The following is a 20,389-nucleotide window of genomic DNA, read 5'->3' as shown; positions in this document are numbered from 1 at the left end:
AAATATTTCAATTATTCAGAAATTACAACTACTTACTTACACCTAGATCTGTAAGCTCCTTCAGAAAATTAACTGTCTCAACCATCATTATAGGAGGAAGTCCAGTATCTAGCCAGATGAGCAATTAATGTGCTTTAGGAGGACAGGTTGAATGAAAACATGAACCTGACAGTTCATTCTTCCCGGAGTTTCCATTCATTGGAATTCTTACTTTTCTCAATGACTGCTCTCCCTTTAGTCAGAACTCCACTTTCATTAAAAGCTCCATTTCAGGACAAAATGTAGTGTTTGGTGCTGGTGAAGAGGATTGGAAATGTAGAGGGAGAGAGATGAAAGGGCCTGCTGGGTTCCCATAGAACTTCTGGAAACTACTGGGGATGAAGAGATGGGATCCAGAGTGGAAGGTATCACAGAACTTGATGGGTCATGATAGGCCCACAAGGTCCTTTCCACCTTATCCCTCCAGAATTTCTGCAGGAACATTTCTCTGCTAATCACTTGACTGACTGCCCCAGGAGTAGGAATCAACTCTTCTAGGCCTTCTGCTCCCATAAAGTTGTGCTAAAGAAGTAGTGTACTCTGATGTACTTGCTTCATGAATGTTCCATTGAGGCAAGTCTTCCCTGAGTTAATCAGAGGAAAGTCGAATGTGGAGGAAGTATATGTCCTGTGGAGGCTGCAGGTCTGAGTCAGAAAGCTTTAGAGGACAAAGTGGCAGAGAGGCGGGGAGGACTAGTAGTCTTAATCTTTTTGTATTTTCAGATCTCACTTATAATACAGCAAGAGAGGACTGATGAAATTTTCCCAGTGTGGACACAGGAATAGATTGTGGTGCCCTTCTAAACTGTGCCAAACCTGGTCCAGCTGAGCACCTGAACTTGGAGAGGGGTCTTTGGCTAATCTGGCCATTGGCAGAAACCTTACCTGTGCCCAGTAGGGAGATCTGCTTTGCTCAGCTCTGCCTCACACCCATACTTCGTGCTTGCCCTTGAGTGTTTGAAGAGCTCTGGCTCTGTTGTCAGAAGAACCAGAAGAGGAACCAGGGAAGTCCTACTCTCTATTCTTCATGAGGCATTAGGGCTGGACTCAAAGCCAGGTCCCTGCTGCCTTCTGCAGACATGAGTGAGCACACTACATGGGCTGGCCATACACCCAGTCCTGACTTAGGAGAGTTAGTCCCAGCTATGCCTCTTTTGTCCTCAGAGGCAGATAAAGGGCTGGCACTTGTATTTCCCCCAGGTGTTATTGGGCTTACCTTAGCTTCCCTTTCTTAATGGTGCCTGACCGTTCTTGAATCTATGGTCCTTTGAGACCACGACAAATTTCAGATGACAACAGTGTGAATTTCAAGAAAAGAAAAGAAAAGAATAACAAAAACAAAAAAACTCTTGGCTAAGGGGAAGTATCGTTTTGTAGAATAAAGCACTAAATTTAAAATCAGAGTGACCTAAGTTTAATTCTAGAATTGGATCTCTCTGGTTTGTGATACTTAGCAATTTTTAAAAAATTATTTATTTATTTAATTCTATTTTTTTAAATTTATTTTTTATTTATTTTCAGCATAACAGTATTCATTACTTTTGCACCACACCCAGTGCTCCATGCAATCCGTGACCTCTATCATACCCACCACCTAGTACCGCAACTCCCATCGCCCGCCTCTTCAAAAACCCTCAGATTGTTTTTCAGAGTCCATAGTCTCTCATGGTTCACCTCCCCTTCCAATTTCCCCGAACTCCCTTCTGCTCTCTAACTCCCCATGTCCTCCAAGCTATTTGTTATGCTCCACAAATAAGTGAAACCATATGATAATTGACTCTCTCTGCTTGACTTATTTCACTCAGCATAATCTCTTCCAGTCCCATCCATGTTGCTACAAAAGTTGGGTATTCATCCTTTCTGATGGAGGCATAATACTCCATAGTGTATATGGACCACATCTTCCTTAACCATTCATCCGTTGAAGGGCATCTTGGTTCTTTCCACAGTGTGGTGACTGTGGACATTGCTGCTATAAACATTGAGGTATAGATGGCCCTTCTTTTCATGACATCTGTATCTTTGGGGTAAATACACAGTAGTGCAATGGCAGGGTCATAGAGAAGTTCTATTTTTAATTTCTTGAGGAATCTCCACACTGTTCTCCAAAGAGGCTACACCAACTTGCATTCCCACCAACAGTGGAAGAGGGTTCCCCTTTCTCCACATCTCCTCCACCACATGTTGTTTCCTGTCTTGCTAATTTTGGCCATTCTAACTGGTGTAAGGTGATATCTCAATGTGGTTTTAATTTGAATCTCCCTGAGGGCTAGTGATGATGAACATTTTTTCATGTGTATGATAGCCATTTGTATGTCTTCATTGGAGAAGTGTCTGTTCATATCTTCTGCCCATATTTTGATATGATTGTTTTGTGTGTGTTGAGTTTGAGGAGTTCTTTATAGATCCTGGATATTAACCTTTTGTCTGTACTATTATTTGCAAATATCTTCTCCCATTCCGTGGGTTGCCTCTTTGTTTTCTTGACTGTTTCCTTGGCTGTGCAGAAGGTTTTGCTTTTGATGAAGTCCCAAAAGTTTATTTTCACTTTTGTTTCCTTTGCCTTTGGAGACATATCTTGAAAGAAGTTTCTGTGGCTGATATCGAAGAGATTACTGCCTATGCTCTCCTCTAGGATTCTGATGGATTCCTGTCTCACATTGAGGTCTTTTATCCATTTTGAGTTTATCTTTGTGTACGGTGTAAGAGAATGGTCGAGTTTCATTACAGAAAGGGAAATTAGAGAATCGATTCCATTTACTATAGCACCAAGAACCATAAGATACCTGGGAATAAACCTAACCAAAGAGGTAGAGGATCTGTACTCAAGGAACTACAGAACACTCATGAAAGAAATTGAAGAAGACACAAAAAATGGAAGACCATTTCATACTCTTGGATCAGAAGAATAAACATTGTTAAAATGTCTATTCTGCCTAGAGCAATCTATACTTTAATGCCATTCCAATCAAAATTCCACCGGTATTTTTCAAAGAGCTGGAGCAAATAATCCTAAAATTTGTATGGAATCAGAAGAGACCCCAAATCTCTAAGGAAATGTTGAAAAACAAAAATAAAATGGGGGGCATCACATAACCTGATTTCAAGCTTTACTACAAAGCTGTGATCACCAAGACAGCATGGTACTGGCATCAAAACAGACACATAGACCAGTGGAACAGAGTAGAGAGCCCAGATATGGACCCTCAATTCTATGGTCAAATCATCTTCGACAAAACAGGAAAAAATATACAGTGGAAAAAAGACAGTCTCTTCAATAAATGGTGCTGGGAAAACTGAGCAGCTATACATAGGAAAATTTATTTATTTTAAAAAATATTTTATTTTTAAGCCATTTCTATACCCAACTTCGGACTCAAATTTACAACCCTGAGGTCAAGAGTTGTGCACTCCACAGACTGAGCTAGTCAGTCTCCCTGATGCTTAGCAATTTTTAAAGTTTATTTTAAAAAATCAACATGGGAATATCATACACATCTTACAACTGCATATATTCTATGAAAAGAAAAGTTCAAATATATAAATAAAATTTATTATATACATTTTCTATAAAGATATATAGAAAATTGATAGTAGTTGCCTTTCAGCAGGGAAATGGGGTACTAGAGATCAGTACTGAAACAGTAAAAAAACAGTAAAAAACAGAAAACAGAAAACAAAACAGAAAAAAAAACAGTACTTTTTTTTTCTAAGATGATTTTTTTAAGACCTTATTTATTCATTTGACAGAGAGAAAGAGCACAAATAGGCAGAGAGGCAGGCAGAGAGAGGAGGAAGCAGGCTTTCTGCTGAGCAGAGAGCCTGATGCAGGGCTCGATCCCAGGACCCTGAGATCATGATGTGAGCTGAAGGCAGAGGCTTAACCCACTGAGCCAGCCAGGTGCCCCAGATATCTACATTTGATTGTATATAATTCTATACTGGTTCAATTTTTTACTTGAAGAGTTGCAAAGATAGAGCAAGGATTCCTTTTTACACTCCATAGAGGTTTCCCTAGTTTTAACATCTTACAGTTCCTTTCTCAAAACTTAAAAAAATTAACAGTGGTACAATACTATTAAGTAGACTTCAGGCGCTATTTGAATTTTTTCTTTTTTTGGGGGTTATGACAAACATATTTTTCCTGAAGTCATGCCTTGCTTGCAAGAAATTTAGAAAACACATATTGAACAACTTTTATATGCCCTGAAGTATGATATAAGTCAACAGCAATCTTGCATAGAACCTTTGAGATATCTGTGTCTGGTTGGGGAGAGTTGATCTGCTCCAATACGAACTGGTTTTCCCCATTTCAGATGCAAAACTGTTGTTAGTGAACTCCAATCTCCACCTTTACCTGTTGTCTTGGGTCCTCTATGACTCTTAACTTCTTCCTTCATTGTTTACAATTTATTTTTAGGGAAGTATATACTCTTTTAAAAAGTTTGTTGAGAGATCATATTATTGAGACAGAAGATAGATTTGTTTAACCCTCTCCATGAATGAAGTTGTGGGCAACTATAATATTCTATTTTGAAAATTGCTCAATTTTCTTTTGGTTTGTTATTGAGAAGCTGAAAGTCATTCTGGTTTATGACACTTTTTTTTTCACTTCAGAGAAACTTGTGAACTTGTTATATGTTTTGAGCATAATCTGAGGGGTTTGAAGTGGCGGGGGGCGTGGGAGGTGGGGTACCAGGTGGTGGGTATTATAGAGGGCATGGATTGCATGGAACACTGGGTGTGGCACTGGGTGTGGTGAAAAAATAATGAATACTGTTTTTCTGAAAATAAATAAATTAATAAAAAATAAAAAAAAAATAAAGAACATTTCTTCTAGCCAAAAGTCTTGTGTGATCACATTAAAGGATTTCCTGAAACCCTTCAGGTGAGTTGATGAAAGTATTATAGTATTTGGTGTGGGCTATTTGAATTTGATCAGGTTCCCACAAATGTTTCTTTTCTTTACCAGGATTCATTACAGGGTACTACCTTGCATTTAGTTGTCATATATTCTTACTTTTCTCCAATTTGAGATATTCTTATCTCCTGCTTTTTCATGATTAGAAGGGTTTTTTAATTTGGTTTGGTTTGGAGTTGGGGAATAATACCAGAGTTAAGTGCCCTTCCTGTCACATACATTGGAACGTGCATGACATAAACATGACTAATCACTACACCTTTCCACATTCTATTCCTTAGAAATGAGTTGCTAAGTCCAACCCACATTAAAAGAACAGAAATTTATCTCCACTTTCAAAAGGAAGGAATCTGGCTGAATTTTTATCATGTGCAATATTTGGTGTTTTGTTTTGTTTTAATAGATAAAAGATATCCAAAGCAAAACAAAACTAACATTCTGGTTTCCTCCACTGATGCCTAACCTTGTGACCTGGAAAAAATTATTCATGTCTCAGTTTCATATATGTAAGGTGCCCAGTAAGGACATATCAAGAAGGAAATGAGATAAAGTATAGAAAACATGCTAGGCCCTGGCAAGTGTCATATACAGTAAGGTTCCATTAAGATGTTATTTGACCTGGGACTTGAAAGTTGCCATCAAGGACGAAAGGAACATTCTAGTTGACTATATGATGACCAACATCACTGCTAGTACTGCCACTAACATCATTTCTGCAGTTTCTGACTTAAATCTTTGTATATACAAATCCTTTGTTTTGTATATTATTCTTTCTATTTTTACTTGGTTAGCTCCTGCATACTCTTCTGATACCAGTAAATATCACTTCCTTAAGAAAAAGGAAATCTTGCAGTGTCTGATAACATGGATGGAAGCAGAGAGTATTTTTCTAATTGAAAACCTAATCTTAACCCAAACCTTAACTGCTAACCACTAATGGCTAGCCACTAACCCTTAACCCTAACCCCTCACCATGACCATAACACTCACCCTAAACATATACCTCTGAAGTGTCTCTGAACTGGAGGATAATAGGCCTATACTCTCACACTGGCAATAACCCTAACCCTAACTCTTACTCTAGCCCTAAACTGAAATACACAAACACATACATACACACACACACACACACACACACACACACACACACACACTGGACTATTACATAAGTATAAAAAATTTAAATCTTACCATTTGCAATGACATAGATGGAGCTAGAGGGTATTATTCTAAGAAGAATAGGTTTGTCAGAGAAAGACAAATACCATACAATTATACTCACATGTGGGATTTAAGAAACAAATGATCAAAGGGGGAAAAAAAGAGAGAGAGAGTCCAATCTTAACTATAGAGAAGACATCAATGGTTACCAGAAGGGAGGAAGATAGAGGATGGGTTAAGTGCATGATAGCGATTAAAGAGTACACTTGTGGGCACCTGGGTGGCTCAGTGGGTTAAGCCTCTGCCTTTGGCTCAGGTCATGATCTCAGGGTCCTGGGATGTAGCCCCAAATAGGGCTCTCTGCTCAGCAGGGAGCCTGCTTCCTCCTCTCTCCCTGTCTGCCTCTCTGCCTACTTGTGATCTCTGTCAAATAAATGAATAAAATCTTAAAAAAAGAGAGTGCACTTGTGATGAGCACCAGGTGTTGTAAGGATGTGCTGAATTACTATACTGCACACCAGAATTGAATATTACACTATATATTAACCAACTGGAATTAAAGTAAAAACTTTTTAAAAAGTTACTTTCTTGGTGAGGTTTCTGTTACAAATGCAAATTAAGAATCCCTCCTTTAAGGGAGACAAACCATAAGTGACTCCTAATCTCACAAAACAAAATGAGGATTGCTGGGGGAAGGGGGGTTGGGAGAAGGGGGGTGGGGTTATGGACATTGTGGAGGGTATGTGCTTTGGTGAGTGCTGTGAAGTGTGTAAACCTGGCGATTCACAGACCTGAACCCCTGGGATAAAAATATATGTTTATAAAAAATAAAAAATTAAAAAAAAAGAATTCCTCCTTTAATTCTTTCTCAGAATACTATGTTCTTTTATTTCAGAGCAATAATATGGATTTATAATTATATATTTATTTGTGCAATTCTTTGTTTAATATCTCTCATATCCATTGGACTATAATGTCCCCAAGGGCAAGGACTCTGTTTTGTTCATCCTTGTAAATCCTGTACTTAGCAGTGAGTATAAGGAGGTTTGGGATATGAGCAGGGGAGCAATGAGAACTGTGAGGAGACTCTTATAATAACAGTTTAGAATTCAGGGCCTGTCTTGTGGTGTGTAATGGCAGGGCCCATGAACATGGGAATTGAGCCAAGGTTTGAGTAAGAGTTTTGCCAAGAAAGAATCAGCAGGATTAGGAGACTGGTTGAAATTTCTATGATGGCATTTATCAAAGTGAAGAATTATGACAAAGTACAGCACTTTGTTTGGCTGTCTCTGGTCTACAGCTGTTTGTTGTGTACTTGTCTGCTTCTATGTAACGGTATTATGTAGTTGCCACCAACTCCCTGAGGGCAGCTTTTTGTTAACTCTTATACTCTCAAGATTCAGTATGTAAATATTCACTGATTAACTGAAAGACTACGTCAATGAATGGTGGGATTAAAAAAAGAAGTAACAGGAATTTTTCTTCAAGATTTGTAAGAGAGTGGTAGCACAGTGCTAGACACACGCCTTGACACCTAAGCAGAAATTTCTTAGAAGCAGTTGGAAACATGGAATTCACATTTCAGTGAGAGGTGGGGGTTAGGGAAATAATTTAGGGATTATGGATTCATTTATTCATTTATTTTGCACTAGGCACTGAATTAGGCCTGAGAAATGCAAACATGAATGATAAACTGTCTTTACTGTGGAAAATACAACTGCAATGACTTCGATGCTTAACAGTGATATATGCAAGCTACCATATGTGTACAAAAGGGAGAGAACTCAGATTTGCCTGGAGGAATCAGGGAGAGACTCATAGAAGAGGAAATGTTCAAGTTGAATCTTAAATAATACACAGAAGTTAACTTGGTATGGGAAGCAGGGAGTGAGGAACAGGAATTATAGTCAGAGAAAATGATTAGAGATATAAAGACTTAATAATAAGAACCACCTTTCCTTGAAGACTTATTTTTCCAAGTAGCTTTCTTTAGAGAATAAAAGTAATTCCATTAGTTCTTTCAGTGATCTCAAAGAATTAGTTCACTATTTATATATATTGGTCTCAAAGATTTTTTTCTCTTAATGATCTTCCTGAGGCCTCTTAACTTTCTATGTTACATATTATCCTTTTCTTTTCCTTCTAACTTTTTATAGTTTCTGCCTTTCTACTTTGGAGAGGGCAGATGCTATACTGAAAAGAATATGACATTTTGGGTTCAGGTAGACCTGGATTCAAACTTAAGATCAGACACTTATCTCTTGTTCCTTTTTGCTATTCTATGAATCCTAATAATACCTGTGAGGAGTAAATGATATTTTATTTATAAGTAGGTAACCTGAATTTTTTTTATTATTTTTTTAAGATTTTGTTTATTTATTTATTTGACAGACAGAGATCACAAGTAGGCAGAAAGGCAGGCAGAGAGAGAGGAGGAAGCAGGCTCTCTGCCGAGCAGAGAGCCCGATGTGGGACTCGATCCCAGGACTCCGGGATCATGACCGGAGCTGAAGGCAGAGGCTTTAACCCACTGAGCCACCCAGGCGCCCCAGGTAACTTGAATTTGACAGTAAATACCTGTTAATCCCTTTCTTTACCCTGCTCTGTGGAAAAAGAAAGGGGCCTAATAATTTACCTATGTTACAATTAGTAGCAAACTAATTGAGAATTCTGAATAATTGATATCCTACTTTAAATTGGAAGAACTATCAAGAATAGACTCATAAAGTTATACAAGTGGAAGTGGTTGCCTGCCTGGTGCCTCCACTGCCATAGGGTGATTGGCTTTAACACCTTCACAGTAGGTCTCATTGTTCTTATTTTCATCTTTATATCAACTCCATCAGGTAGGTATTATCACCTCATTCATAGATGAGGAAACATAGGGCTAGAAATTTAGAGCAATTTGCATAAATATATGTAGCTGGCAAATAGCAGACAAGAAATTTGAACTCAGGATTTTCAGATCGCAAATTGTTGAGGGGAATAAAAAAGAATAAATTTAGGGAAAGTAGAAATGCATGGTGTAGGGGGAGAGAAAATAGTTTAGGAGGGCGATAGTTGATTATCCATTCAACTATATGGTTGAAGTATGATAAGAATCAAAATTAGAAAAATAAGCTAGAGCTGAACTACATACAGCTAAAGCAGAAGGGGACTTGTATAATATATGAACATTAATTTCATTCTAAAGATGAGGGTGGATTGCCGGGATTTTAAGTGTGAAAATGACAGATTTTCCACAGGCACACTTAGAACTCTGGAGACGGTAAGGAGGATGAATTAGAATGAAGTGCATGTGTAAGTCAGCAATATGACTGGAGGCTGGGAGATCAGGGAGGAGGCTCTAGCAATAATCCTGGTGGGAGATAAAAGTCAATACCCAAGTTTCATCTCCACAAGGAGACTTCATCTCCACAGGATTTGTTGAGACCCTGGCAATGGAGGGGATCTCTAAGAGATAGTACACAAGGAAGACAGAAGAAGAGGGCCAACCTCTAAACTCCCAGGACAAGTATAGTTCAAAAGAACTTGAGAAATAATACAAAGAATCCATACTAGGATGTGTCTGGGGGAATAGCAAGGAAATTCACGGTTAAGGAAAGCAAGAGGACAGAGAGTTCCAAGGGTAATATTCCATTTACGCAAGCATCAAAGAAAATCTGAAGAGCATTTGATTTCCTCAAGAATCTCTGGCCCAAGTGTGGGATCAATGGACTCTGTTGTAATACCTCCCCTCTAAGGCCTTGGTCCCTCCAGACTTCTATCTGCAGAATCAGTCTCTGAGGGCCAGAAGAGACCTTGGGGACCTGAGAGTGAAAGCCCAGGAGTCTTTGCTAAAGAGGGTTCATTCTCTCTCCCTCTGATGCAGCTCTGGTGTAGGCTGAGCTCTGTTCTCACTGGCTTCTATCCTCACTCTCCTCCATCCCTGGGGTTGCAGACTAACCAGCCTATTAATGAGCAGTCACAGCCTGTGACCTCATTAAAAAGTTGTTAATGAGGCACACTGCTGCTCAGGGAGTAAGGTTGACTGAGGCTCCCAGTGGCCTATCCTGGGACCTGAAGGGAAAGTTTAGGTGAATAGGTAGGTTCGCATCTGGGGAGAGGGCTAATGAACTTAAGCTGCAGAGCCCCACCTCCCAATGAATGCATTTTGGCAAGCAGACCAGCTTTGAAGCTCAAATCCCTGCTGGCCTTCAGGCTAACAGGAGTGGATGCAGACCAGAGCAGCAGTGATTTATTCTGATCTGTTAGCTCTGCTGAATACCTGCTCTGCTGACCCATTTTTAAAAATTAATTTATTTATTTTCAGAAAAACAGTATTCATTATTTTTTCACCACACTCAGTGTTCCATGCAATCCGTGCCCCCTCTAATACCCACCACCTGGTACCCCAACCTCCCAAACCCCTGCCACTTCAAACCCCTCAGATTGTTTTTTAGAGTCCATAGTCTCTCATGATTCACCTCCCCTTCCAATTTACCCCAACTCCCTTCTCCTCTCTAACCAATTTTGATGGAGGCCTTCAAATTCTGAGATTGAGAAGTAGTTTTCCTTGCACTGAATTATGTTCTAATAATCTCTTAATTGCCCAGTTACAAAGGTCTTTTGATGATGTCTCTTTCATAAATTGTGTTCCTTTACCACCCATTTTTCTCACCACTGCCAACTAACATTTCCAAAATACAGAATAGATTGTTTATTCATGCAGAAAACCATTCAGCTGATCTATACTGTCCACAAAATAGTGTCCAAACTCTTTGGCATGGAAGGCCTTTCAAGATTTGACTTCTACCAACATCTTCATCCTCATCTTTCTCCAGTTTTCCCTCCCATGTTGTAATTTCTATTTTTCTCACCATCATCATCACTACCCAGCCTATTAATCACATCATTATAATGGCTAACCTTTCTATAGAAATTCCCATGCACCTAGTACTGTTTTTTTTAGGGATTTGCATATATTAATTCATTTAATCCTCTCAACCAAGGTGAAAGAGAAGAAATCAGTGCTATGAGTATCTTCATTTTATAAAAGAAGTAACTAAAGTATATAAATGCAGAATAACTTGCCCAATATCAGCAAGCTATCAAGTGACAGAACCAGGATAAAACCCAGGCATGTTAGCTTCAGAATTCATGCTTTTACCCAGATGTTGGGAAACAGTAGCCTATAGGTCACACTTCAAAGCACTCACCAAAGCACATACCCTCCCCAATGTCCATAATCCCACCCCTTTCTCCCAAACCCCCTCCCCCCAGCAACCCTCAGTTTGTTTTGTGAGATTAAGAGTCACTTATAGTTTGTCTCCCTCCCAATCCCATCTTGTTTCATTTATTCTTCTCCTACCCACTTAAACCCCCATGTTGCATCACCACTTCCTCATATCAGGGAGATCATATGATAGTTGTCTTTCTCTGCTTGACTTATTTCGCTAAGCATGATACACTCTAGTTCCATCCATGTTGTCGCAAATGGCAAGATACAATTTTAAATATCTATGCCCCCAACGTGGGAGCAGCCAACTATATAAACCAATTAATAACAAAATCAAAGAAACACATCAACAATAATACAATAATAGTAGGGGACTTTAACACTCCCCTCACGGAAATGGGCAGATCATCCAAGTAAAAGATAAGCAAGGAAATAAAGGCCTTAAACGACACACTGGACCAGATGGACATCACAGATATATTCAGAACATTTCATCCCAAAGCAACAGAATACACATTCTTCTCTAGTGCACATGGAACATTCTCCAGAATAGATCACATCCTCGGTCCTAAATCAGGACTCAGCCGGTATCAAAAGTTTGGGATCATTCCCTGCATATTTTCAGACCACAATGCTCTAAAACTAGAACTCAACCACAAAAGGAAGTTTGGAAAGAACCCAAATACATGGAGACTGTACTTCAACATTTTATTTACTTATTCTATTACCAGTGTATGCCTATCATGTCAAAATGAGAAAAAGGACCTAAACTTCAAATATCACATTTTATTTTATTTTATTTCATTTTTAAAATATTTTATTTATTTATTTTGAGAGAGAGTGCAAGCAGGGGAGGAGCAAAGAGAGAGAGAGAGAGAGAGAGAGAATCTCAAGCTCTACACTGTGCATGGAGACTGAAGGGGGGCTTGATCTCATGATTCTGAGATCATGACCTGAGTCAAAATCAAGAGTTGATGTTTCACTTATTTGTGGAGCATAACAAATAGCATGGAGGACATGGGGAGTTCGAGAGGAGAAGGGAGTTGGGAGAAATTGGAAGGGGAGGTGAACCATGAGAGACTATGGACTCTGAAAAACACTCTGAGAGATTTGAAGTGGCCGGGGTGGGGGGAGGTTGGGGGAACCAGGTAGTGGGTATTAGAGAGGGCACGGATTGCTTGGAGCACTGGGTGTGGTGCAAAAATAAGGAATACTGTTATGGTGAAAATAGATAAAAAATAAAAAAATAATAAAAAAATATGTAAGCAAAAAAAAAAAAAAAAAAAAGAGTTGATGTCTAAGCAACCGAGCCACTGAGGTGCCCTTAATTTTATTCTGCTTTTATAAATTAAGTTTTTGTTTTTGTTTTTAAGAAAGAGAGAGAGCAAGTATGCAGTCAGGGGGTAGGGGTGGAGGGAGAGGGAAAGAGATAATCTTTTTCTGTTAAAGATTTTATTTATGTATTTATTTATTAAGTGCACACAAGTTGGGGGAGAGGAAGAGGGAAATAGAGAGAAAGAAACTTAAGCAACTGTGCTGAGTGCAGAGCCTAACATGAGGCTCCATCTCACAACCCTGAGGCCATGAGCTGATCTGCAATCAAGAGTTGGTTACTTATCTGAATGAGCCACCCAGGCACCGCTTAAATTTCACATTTTAAAGTAGAGTGAAGTGTTATTGAGTATTTACCCAAAGAATACAAAGACATTATTCATAGATATATATGTATCCTTATAATTACAGCAGCATTATTTACAATAGCCAAATTATGGAACCAGTATAAGTGTCAGGCAATTCATTAATGGATAAAAAAGATGTGGTATATTTAAAAAATGGAATGTTATTTAAACACAAAAAAGAAGGAATTCTTGCCATTTTAAATGCATGGAAAGAGCTAGAGAATACAATGCTAAGTGAAATAAGTCAGTCAGAAAGGCGGAGGGAAATTGGAAGGGGAGGTGAACCATGAGAGACTATGGACCCTAAAAAACAACCTGAGGGTTTTGAAAGGGTCAGGGTTTGGAGGTTGGGGGAACCAGGTGGTGGGTATTGGGGAGGGCACGTATTGCATGAGCACTGGGTGTGGTGCAAAAACAATGAATACCGTTATGCTGAAAAGAAATTAAAAAAAAGAAATGTAAAAAAAAAAAAGACACCTCCCCTTCCAATTTCCCCCAACCATGAGAGACTATGGACTCTGAAAAACAATCTGAGGATTTTGAAGGGGTGGGAGGTGGGAGTTTGGGGTACTAGGTGGTGGGTATTATAAAGGGCACGAATTGCATGGAGCACTGGGTGTGGTGAAAAATAATGAATACTGTTATGCTGAAAATAAAAAATAAATTAAAAAAAAAAAAAAATAAAAAAAAAAAAAAAAAAAAAAGACAAATATTATATGATTTCACCCATGTGTGGAATTTAAGAAACACAACAAATGAGCAAAGGGGAAAAAAGAGAGAGAAAGATACACAAACCATGAAGCAGGCTTTTTTAAAAAATTATTAAATTATATGGAATAAATTGATGATATTCAGAGGGGAAGGGGGGAAATGGGTTAAACAGGTGTGGGGGATAAAGAATCATACATTTTTAGGTTTTTTTTTTTCTTTTTGACCAGACCAACCTATACTTTATTTTTTAAATTTATTTTTTATTTATTTTCAGCATAACAATAATCATTATTTTTGCACCACATGCAGTGCTCCATGAAATCCGTGCCCTCTATAATACCCACCACCTGGTACCCCGACCTCCCACCCCCCGCCCCTTCAAAACCCTCAGATTGTTTTTCAGAGTCCATAGTCTCTCATGGTTCACCTCTCCTTCCAATTTCCCCCAATTCTCTTCTCCTCTATATCTCCCCATGTTCTCCATGCTATTTGTTATGCTCCACAAATAAGTGAAACCATATGATAATTGGCTCTCTCTGCTTGACTTATTTCACTCAGCATAATCTCTTCCAGTCCCGTCCATGTTGCTACAAAAGTTGGGTATTCATCCTTTCTGATGGAGGCATAATACTCCATAGTGTATGTATATGGACCACATTTTCCTTATCCATTCGTCTGTTGAAGGGCATCTTGGTTCTTTCCACAGTTTGGCGACCGTGGCCATTGTTGCTATAAACATTGGGGTACAGATGGCCCTTCTTTTCATGACATCTGTAATGCAATGGCAGGGTCATAGGGAAGTTCTATTTTTAATTTCTTGAGGAATCTCCACACTGTTCTCCAAGGAGGCTGCACCAACTTGCATTCCCACCAACAGTGTAAGAGGGTTCCCCTTTCTCCAAATCTCCTCCAACACATGTTGTTTCCTGTCTTGTTAATTTTGGCCATTCTAACTGGTGTAAGATGATATCTCAATGCAGTTTTAATTTGAATCTCCCTGAGGGCTAGTGATGATGAACATTTTTTCATGTCTATGCTAGCCATTTGTATGTCTTGATTGAAGAAGTGTCTGTTCATATCTTCTGCCCATTTTTTGATATGATTGTCAATGTACAGAAATCAGTGGCTTTCTTATACACTAACAATGAAAATACAGAAAGGGAAATTAGAGAATCTATTCCATTTACTATAGCACCAAGAACCATAAGATACCTGGGAATAAACCTAACCAAAGAGGTAGAGGATCTGTACTCGAGGAACTACAGAACACTCATAAAAGTAATTGAAGAAGACACAAAAAGATGGAAGACCATTCCATGGTCTCGGATCAGAAGAATAAACATTGTTAAAATGTCTCTACTGCCTAGAGCAATCTATACTTTTAATGCCATTTCGATCAAAAGTCCACCGGTATTTTTCAAAGAGTTGGAGCAAATAATCCTAAAATTTGTATGGAGTCAGAAGAGACCCCGAATCGCTAAGGAAGTATTGAAAAACAAAAATAAAACGGGGGGCCTCATATTATCTGATTTCAAGCTTTACTACAAAGCTGTGATCACCAAGACAGCATGGTACTGGCATAAAACCAGACACATAGACCAGTGGAACAGAGTAGAGAGCCCAGATATGGACCCTCAACTCTATGGTCAATTAATCTTCGAAAAACTGGAAAAAATATACAGTGGAAAAAAGACAGTCTCATCAATAAATGGTGCTGGGAAAACTGGGCAGCTCTATGTAGAAGAATGAAATTCGACCATTCCCTTACACCATACACAAAGATAAACTCAAAATGGATAAAAGACCTCAATGTGAGACAGGAATCCATCAGAATCCTAGAGGAGAATATAGGCAGTAATCTCCTCGATATCAACCACAGCAACTTCTTTCAAGATATGTCTCCAAAGGCAAAGGAAACAAAAGCAAAAATAAACTTTTGGGACTTCATCAAAATCAAAAGCTTCTGCACAGCAAAGGAAACAGTCAAAAAAACAAAGAGGCAACCCATGGAGTGGGAGAAGTTATTTGCAAATGATAGTACAGACAAAAGGTTGATATCCAGGATCTATAACGAACTCCTCAAACTGAACACACAGAAAACAGACAATCATATCAAAAAAGAAGCACACTTTTAATGAGCACAAGGTGATGTATGGAATTGCTGAATTACTATATTGTACACTTGATTAATATAACACTATATGTGAACTACCTAGAATTAAAATAAAAACTTAAAAAAAGTATAGTGGAGTGTAAATCATGTTGTTATCAAATTAGATGGTAAATCAGTGTGTTTATTACTAATGAAATGTGAAGATTACAGTATATGAGGACATCTCTAAATTAAATTCTTAAATGATTTCCAACTCACAAAAGCAATACGGAGATCTAAAAATTTTAAAGGGAATATCTCAAGTAGAATTTTCTTTTGCAAAAATAAATTTTGATAATGGGGCAGCAAGCAAAGTAAGTTCCTATGTGGCTTATTTGTTAGTCAAACAAGGGAAGTCTTTACTGATGATGAGTTGATAATATTGAGTATAATTTTTTGTACTATATTATTATCTGGGAAAAGGAACCTGAGGAAGGAACTGATTAAGGCTCTTGGGGTTTTAAAGGACTATGCATGGAGATTACTATTCCACTTTCCTCTTCCATGTTAAATACCAAATAACTTAAGAGCCAGTACTGCCTCAGGAGCATACAAAGAAGAAATGAATAAATTATGTAAACAGGGACTTTAGGCTCCTTTCCAACTGAAATGAAGTTTGGATATTTTATCCAAAACAAGATAAAGTGCCAAGATGACTTTTGTGTCTCCAAGGTCACAGTATAAACAGTTTCATAATGTCGGATATATGTAACATTGGTACATAATAATAAAGTAAATACCTGGAATGGATAGGTCATAGAATTGTCAAAATACGACTGTAGCAATGATAAAAATAATGTAAGCCTACAATGAGCATAGGAATTCCATAGATTCTAGCAGGAGGTCTTCATCTACTTCTATGCTCTTTTGCCTGCACTGAGCAGCCTTAACATCATTTCGGCAACTGGGTTCCTTCTAACCAAGATAGGAGGAGAGGCAGAGGAATCCCAGATAGGAAACAGACTGCCCCCATTCAGTACACTTACTCTTTTTAATGTCTATGGGGTACAATTTATAAGGCCTAAAACCTTGCGGAAAGTCCGGCCGAAGGCATTCTTCACCTCATTATTTCTCAGGCTATAAATGATGGGGTTCAACATGGGAGTCATAACAGTGTAGGACAATGACAGCAGCTTTTTGCTTTCAGGAGAATTATTGGATTTAGGCCGAAAGTAGGTAAGGCTTGAAGATACATAGAACAGGGAGACAACAAGGAGGTGGGAAGAGCAGGTGGAGAAGGCTTTATGCTTCCCTTTCGTTGATGGAATCTTTAGGATGGCAACAGCAATGCGAGTGTAGGAACACAGAATCAGCAGGCAGGGTATCATGACGATCAGAATGGTTCCAACAATCGCATAGATCTCAAACAGTGTTGTGTCTGCACAGACCAGCCTCAGCACAGGTGGGCTGTCACAGAAGAAGTGATTCACCTTGTTGGTGCCACAGAATGGAAAGCTGAAGAGCCACGTGGTCTGCACAGTAGCTACGGGAAAGCCTGGAAACCAGGAGGCAATAGCGAGTTTGGCACGGGTCCTTTGGTTCATGATGACTGGGTAGTGCAAGGGACTGCAGATGGCCACATAGCGGTCATAAGCCATGGTGGCCAGGAGGAAGCATTCATCTACTCCAAAGAAGAAGAAGAAATACATCTGTGTGGCACAGCCAAGGAAGGAGATGGTTGTGTCCCAGGCAAGCAGGGTCCCAATATCTTGGGCACAATGACTAAGTTGAAGCCAATCTCCAAGAAGGACAAGTTCCTGAGGAAGAAGTACATAGGACTGTGTAGCATGGGGTCAGCCAACGTAACCAGTATGATGAGGCTGTTTCCCATCAGGGTGACCAGGTAGATGATTAGAAATGTCAGGAAGAGTAATGACTGTACTTCGGTAGGTAAGGAAGAGAAGCTCAAGAGGATAAACTCTTCAACTCTTGTCCAGTTTCCTCCAGCCATAGATAAAGAAAAGAATCCCCTGTTGTGGTCATGGAGAGAGAATCTTGATTGGAAGTGTCAGAATCTGGGTTTGTTTTTCAGGTTCCTTTTTAGTGTCAGGAAAAGAGGCAAGGTCAAGATCTCAGTTGGAAGAAGAAGGGCCTTGTATTGTCTCAGAATAAAGGCACAAGGAAGAATGGCCAGAACTTGAGCTCTTGAATGGTAATGGTCATCATTCCCTACTTATACTCTTTTTATGAACTTTTTGCTGCCTTTTCTTTTTTACCATATTTACTAAAACAAATCAGATCATATTTACCACACCCCTTTACTGCTGCAACCTTAACGCCTTTGAGGTGGGGTTAAAGCATATCTTTTGTCCCATGTTCATTGTGCCATTATTAACCAAAACTAAGATATGAAAACAATCTGAATGTCTATCAGAGGATGGATGGATAAAGAAATATCACATGTGCATGCACACACACACTCACACACACACATACACACACGGAATTATAATTCAGCCATACAAAGGAGGTAACCCTACTACTTGGAAGAAACAAGATCGATGGACCTTGAGGGCATTAAGCTACGTAAGCTAAGTCAGATAGGGAAAGACAAATACTGTATGTTCTCACTTATGTGTAGAGTCTAAAAGAGCCAAACTCATGGAAACAGAGAATGGACTGATGGTGGTCAGGGCCTGGGAAGCTGGGGGAAGTAGTGAGATGTTGGCTAAAGGGCACAAATTTCCAGTTATAAGACCAATAATGGGATACAGTGTACAGCATGGTGACTGTAGTTAACAATATCGTATTATATACTTGAAAGTTGCAGAGAGTAGATTTCTTTTTTTTTTAGATTTTTTTCTTATTTTTTATTTATTTTCAGTATAACAGTATTCATTATTTTTTTACCACACCCAGTGCTCCATGCAATCTGTGCCCTCTATAATACCCACCACCTGGTACCCCAACCTCCCACCCCCCTGCCACTTCAAACCTCCCAGATTGTTTTTTAGAGTCCATAGTCTCTCATGGTTCACCTCCCCTTCCAATTTCCCCCTTTTTTGTTTATTTATTTGACAGAGCTCACAAGGAGGCAGAGAGAGGCAGGCAGAGAGAGAAAGGAAGAAGCAGGTTCCCTGCTGAGCAGAGAGCCTGATGTGGGGCATGATCCCAGGACCCTGGGACCATGACCTGAGCTTAAAGCAGAGGCTTTAAACCACTGAGCCATCCAGGTGCCCCGAGAGTAGATTTCAAATGTCTTTATCACATACACATACACACACACAAGGTAATTATGTGACATGAAGGCTATGTTAACTCACCTTAACATGGTAATCATTTCAGAATATATTCACATTGCATACCTTACACAATGTTAAATATCAATTATATCTCAGTAAAACCAGAAATAAAGGAAATTGCAAGAACAACAGATTTCTGCTGACAACAGACGTGACAAAATATGGTATATGCATGTTAAAATTTTTGGAGGGCAGATAATTAAGACATTATTACACCAGAAGAAATAATTAAATCAACTGGGTTATCCAATCAACTAGGAAGTAAAATAGATGCCAAAATGAGGAAAGAGAACTAATAGTAGAAAATAATTTATAAATCATAAAATTGACAAATATATCCTAGTTTGTCCTTTGAAAAGTTAAAAAGTGAAATAAATTGTTGGAAAATTTAATAAAGTAATACAGAATACAAAAATATGCAATCTTAGAAATAAGAAATGGAAAATAACCTTAGAAATAGAATTTTAAAATGTAAATTATAAGGGAATATAATTACATTAATAAATGTGTGATATGTTAAGCGAAATATGTTGTTTTCTGCTAATATGTAAGGTTCACTTTGATTTAATAAAAGATGAAATACAGGTCACCTGCATAGCTTGGTATGCTAAATCTCCCACTCTTGCTTTCCACTCAGGTTGTGAAATCAGGGTCATGGGATGGAGTCTGTCATTAGGTTGCACTGCGTGTGGAACCTGTTTGGGATTCTCTCCCACCATGTCTGTCTTGCCCTGCCCCTCTGCTTGCTTTCTTGCTTGCTTGCTCTCACTCCCTCTCTCTCAGAGAAAAACAAACTCACAGCAAACCAAGAAAAAATATGGGTGTGTTAGAGTAATTTTATAAAAAATTTACAATAAGGGCTATTGCCTGAAATAGTTTAATGGCTGTAGTAATTCAGTCCTTCAAGAATGGATAAATCTTGTGATTCAGAACAAAAAGAGAAAAGGTGCGATGTTTTCCAATTACCTTTATGACAATTACATATACCTGTTTTCAAAAGTTGCAAATATAATACACACAAAAGACCCCAAAGATCAATCTTCTTTGGGAACACTAGTCCAAAAATGTCAAGTAAATTGAGATCTTTGTTAATCTAAAATTATCTGTAGGGCCAAGTAGAATTTATTCTAGGAATGCAAAATGCAAGCATGATTTGTAATTTCAAAATAATCAAATATAGTTAATCTCATCAAAATTCAATTTAGAAAAATATGCTAATTTCAGTAGATCACAAAATATTTCATGAATTCAACATTTACTCTTATT

The 20,389-nt window shown here is 38.6% G+C and overlaps 1 protein-coding gene across 1 annotated transcript; it reads right to left on the bottom strand.

Annotated features, from left to right (window-relative positions):
• Positions 1-16,879: 16,879 nt before the first annotated feature.
• Positions 16,880-17,832, bottom strand: LOC309840667 (olfactory receptor 10A5-like; the record flags this gene model as incomplete). The annotated part of the gene is given in 2 exon segments (XM_082682937.1): positions 16,880-17,589; positions 17,592-17,832. Coding segments are annotated over 2 exon segments (951 nt in total).
• Positions 17,833-20,389: the final 2,557 nt, after the last annotated feature.

This window comes from Mustela nivalis (assembly GCF_964662115.1).
Source record: "Mustela nivalis genome assembly, chromosome: 9".
Classification (NCBI taxonomy): domain Eukaryota; kingdom Metazoa; phylum Chordata; class Mammalia; order Carnivora; family Mustelidae; genus Mustela; species Mustela nivalis.
This window is presented reverse-complemented; position numbering and strand designations above follow the sequence as displayed.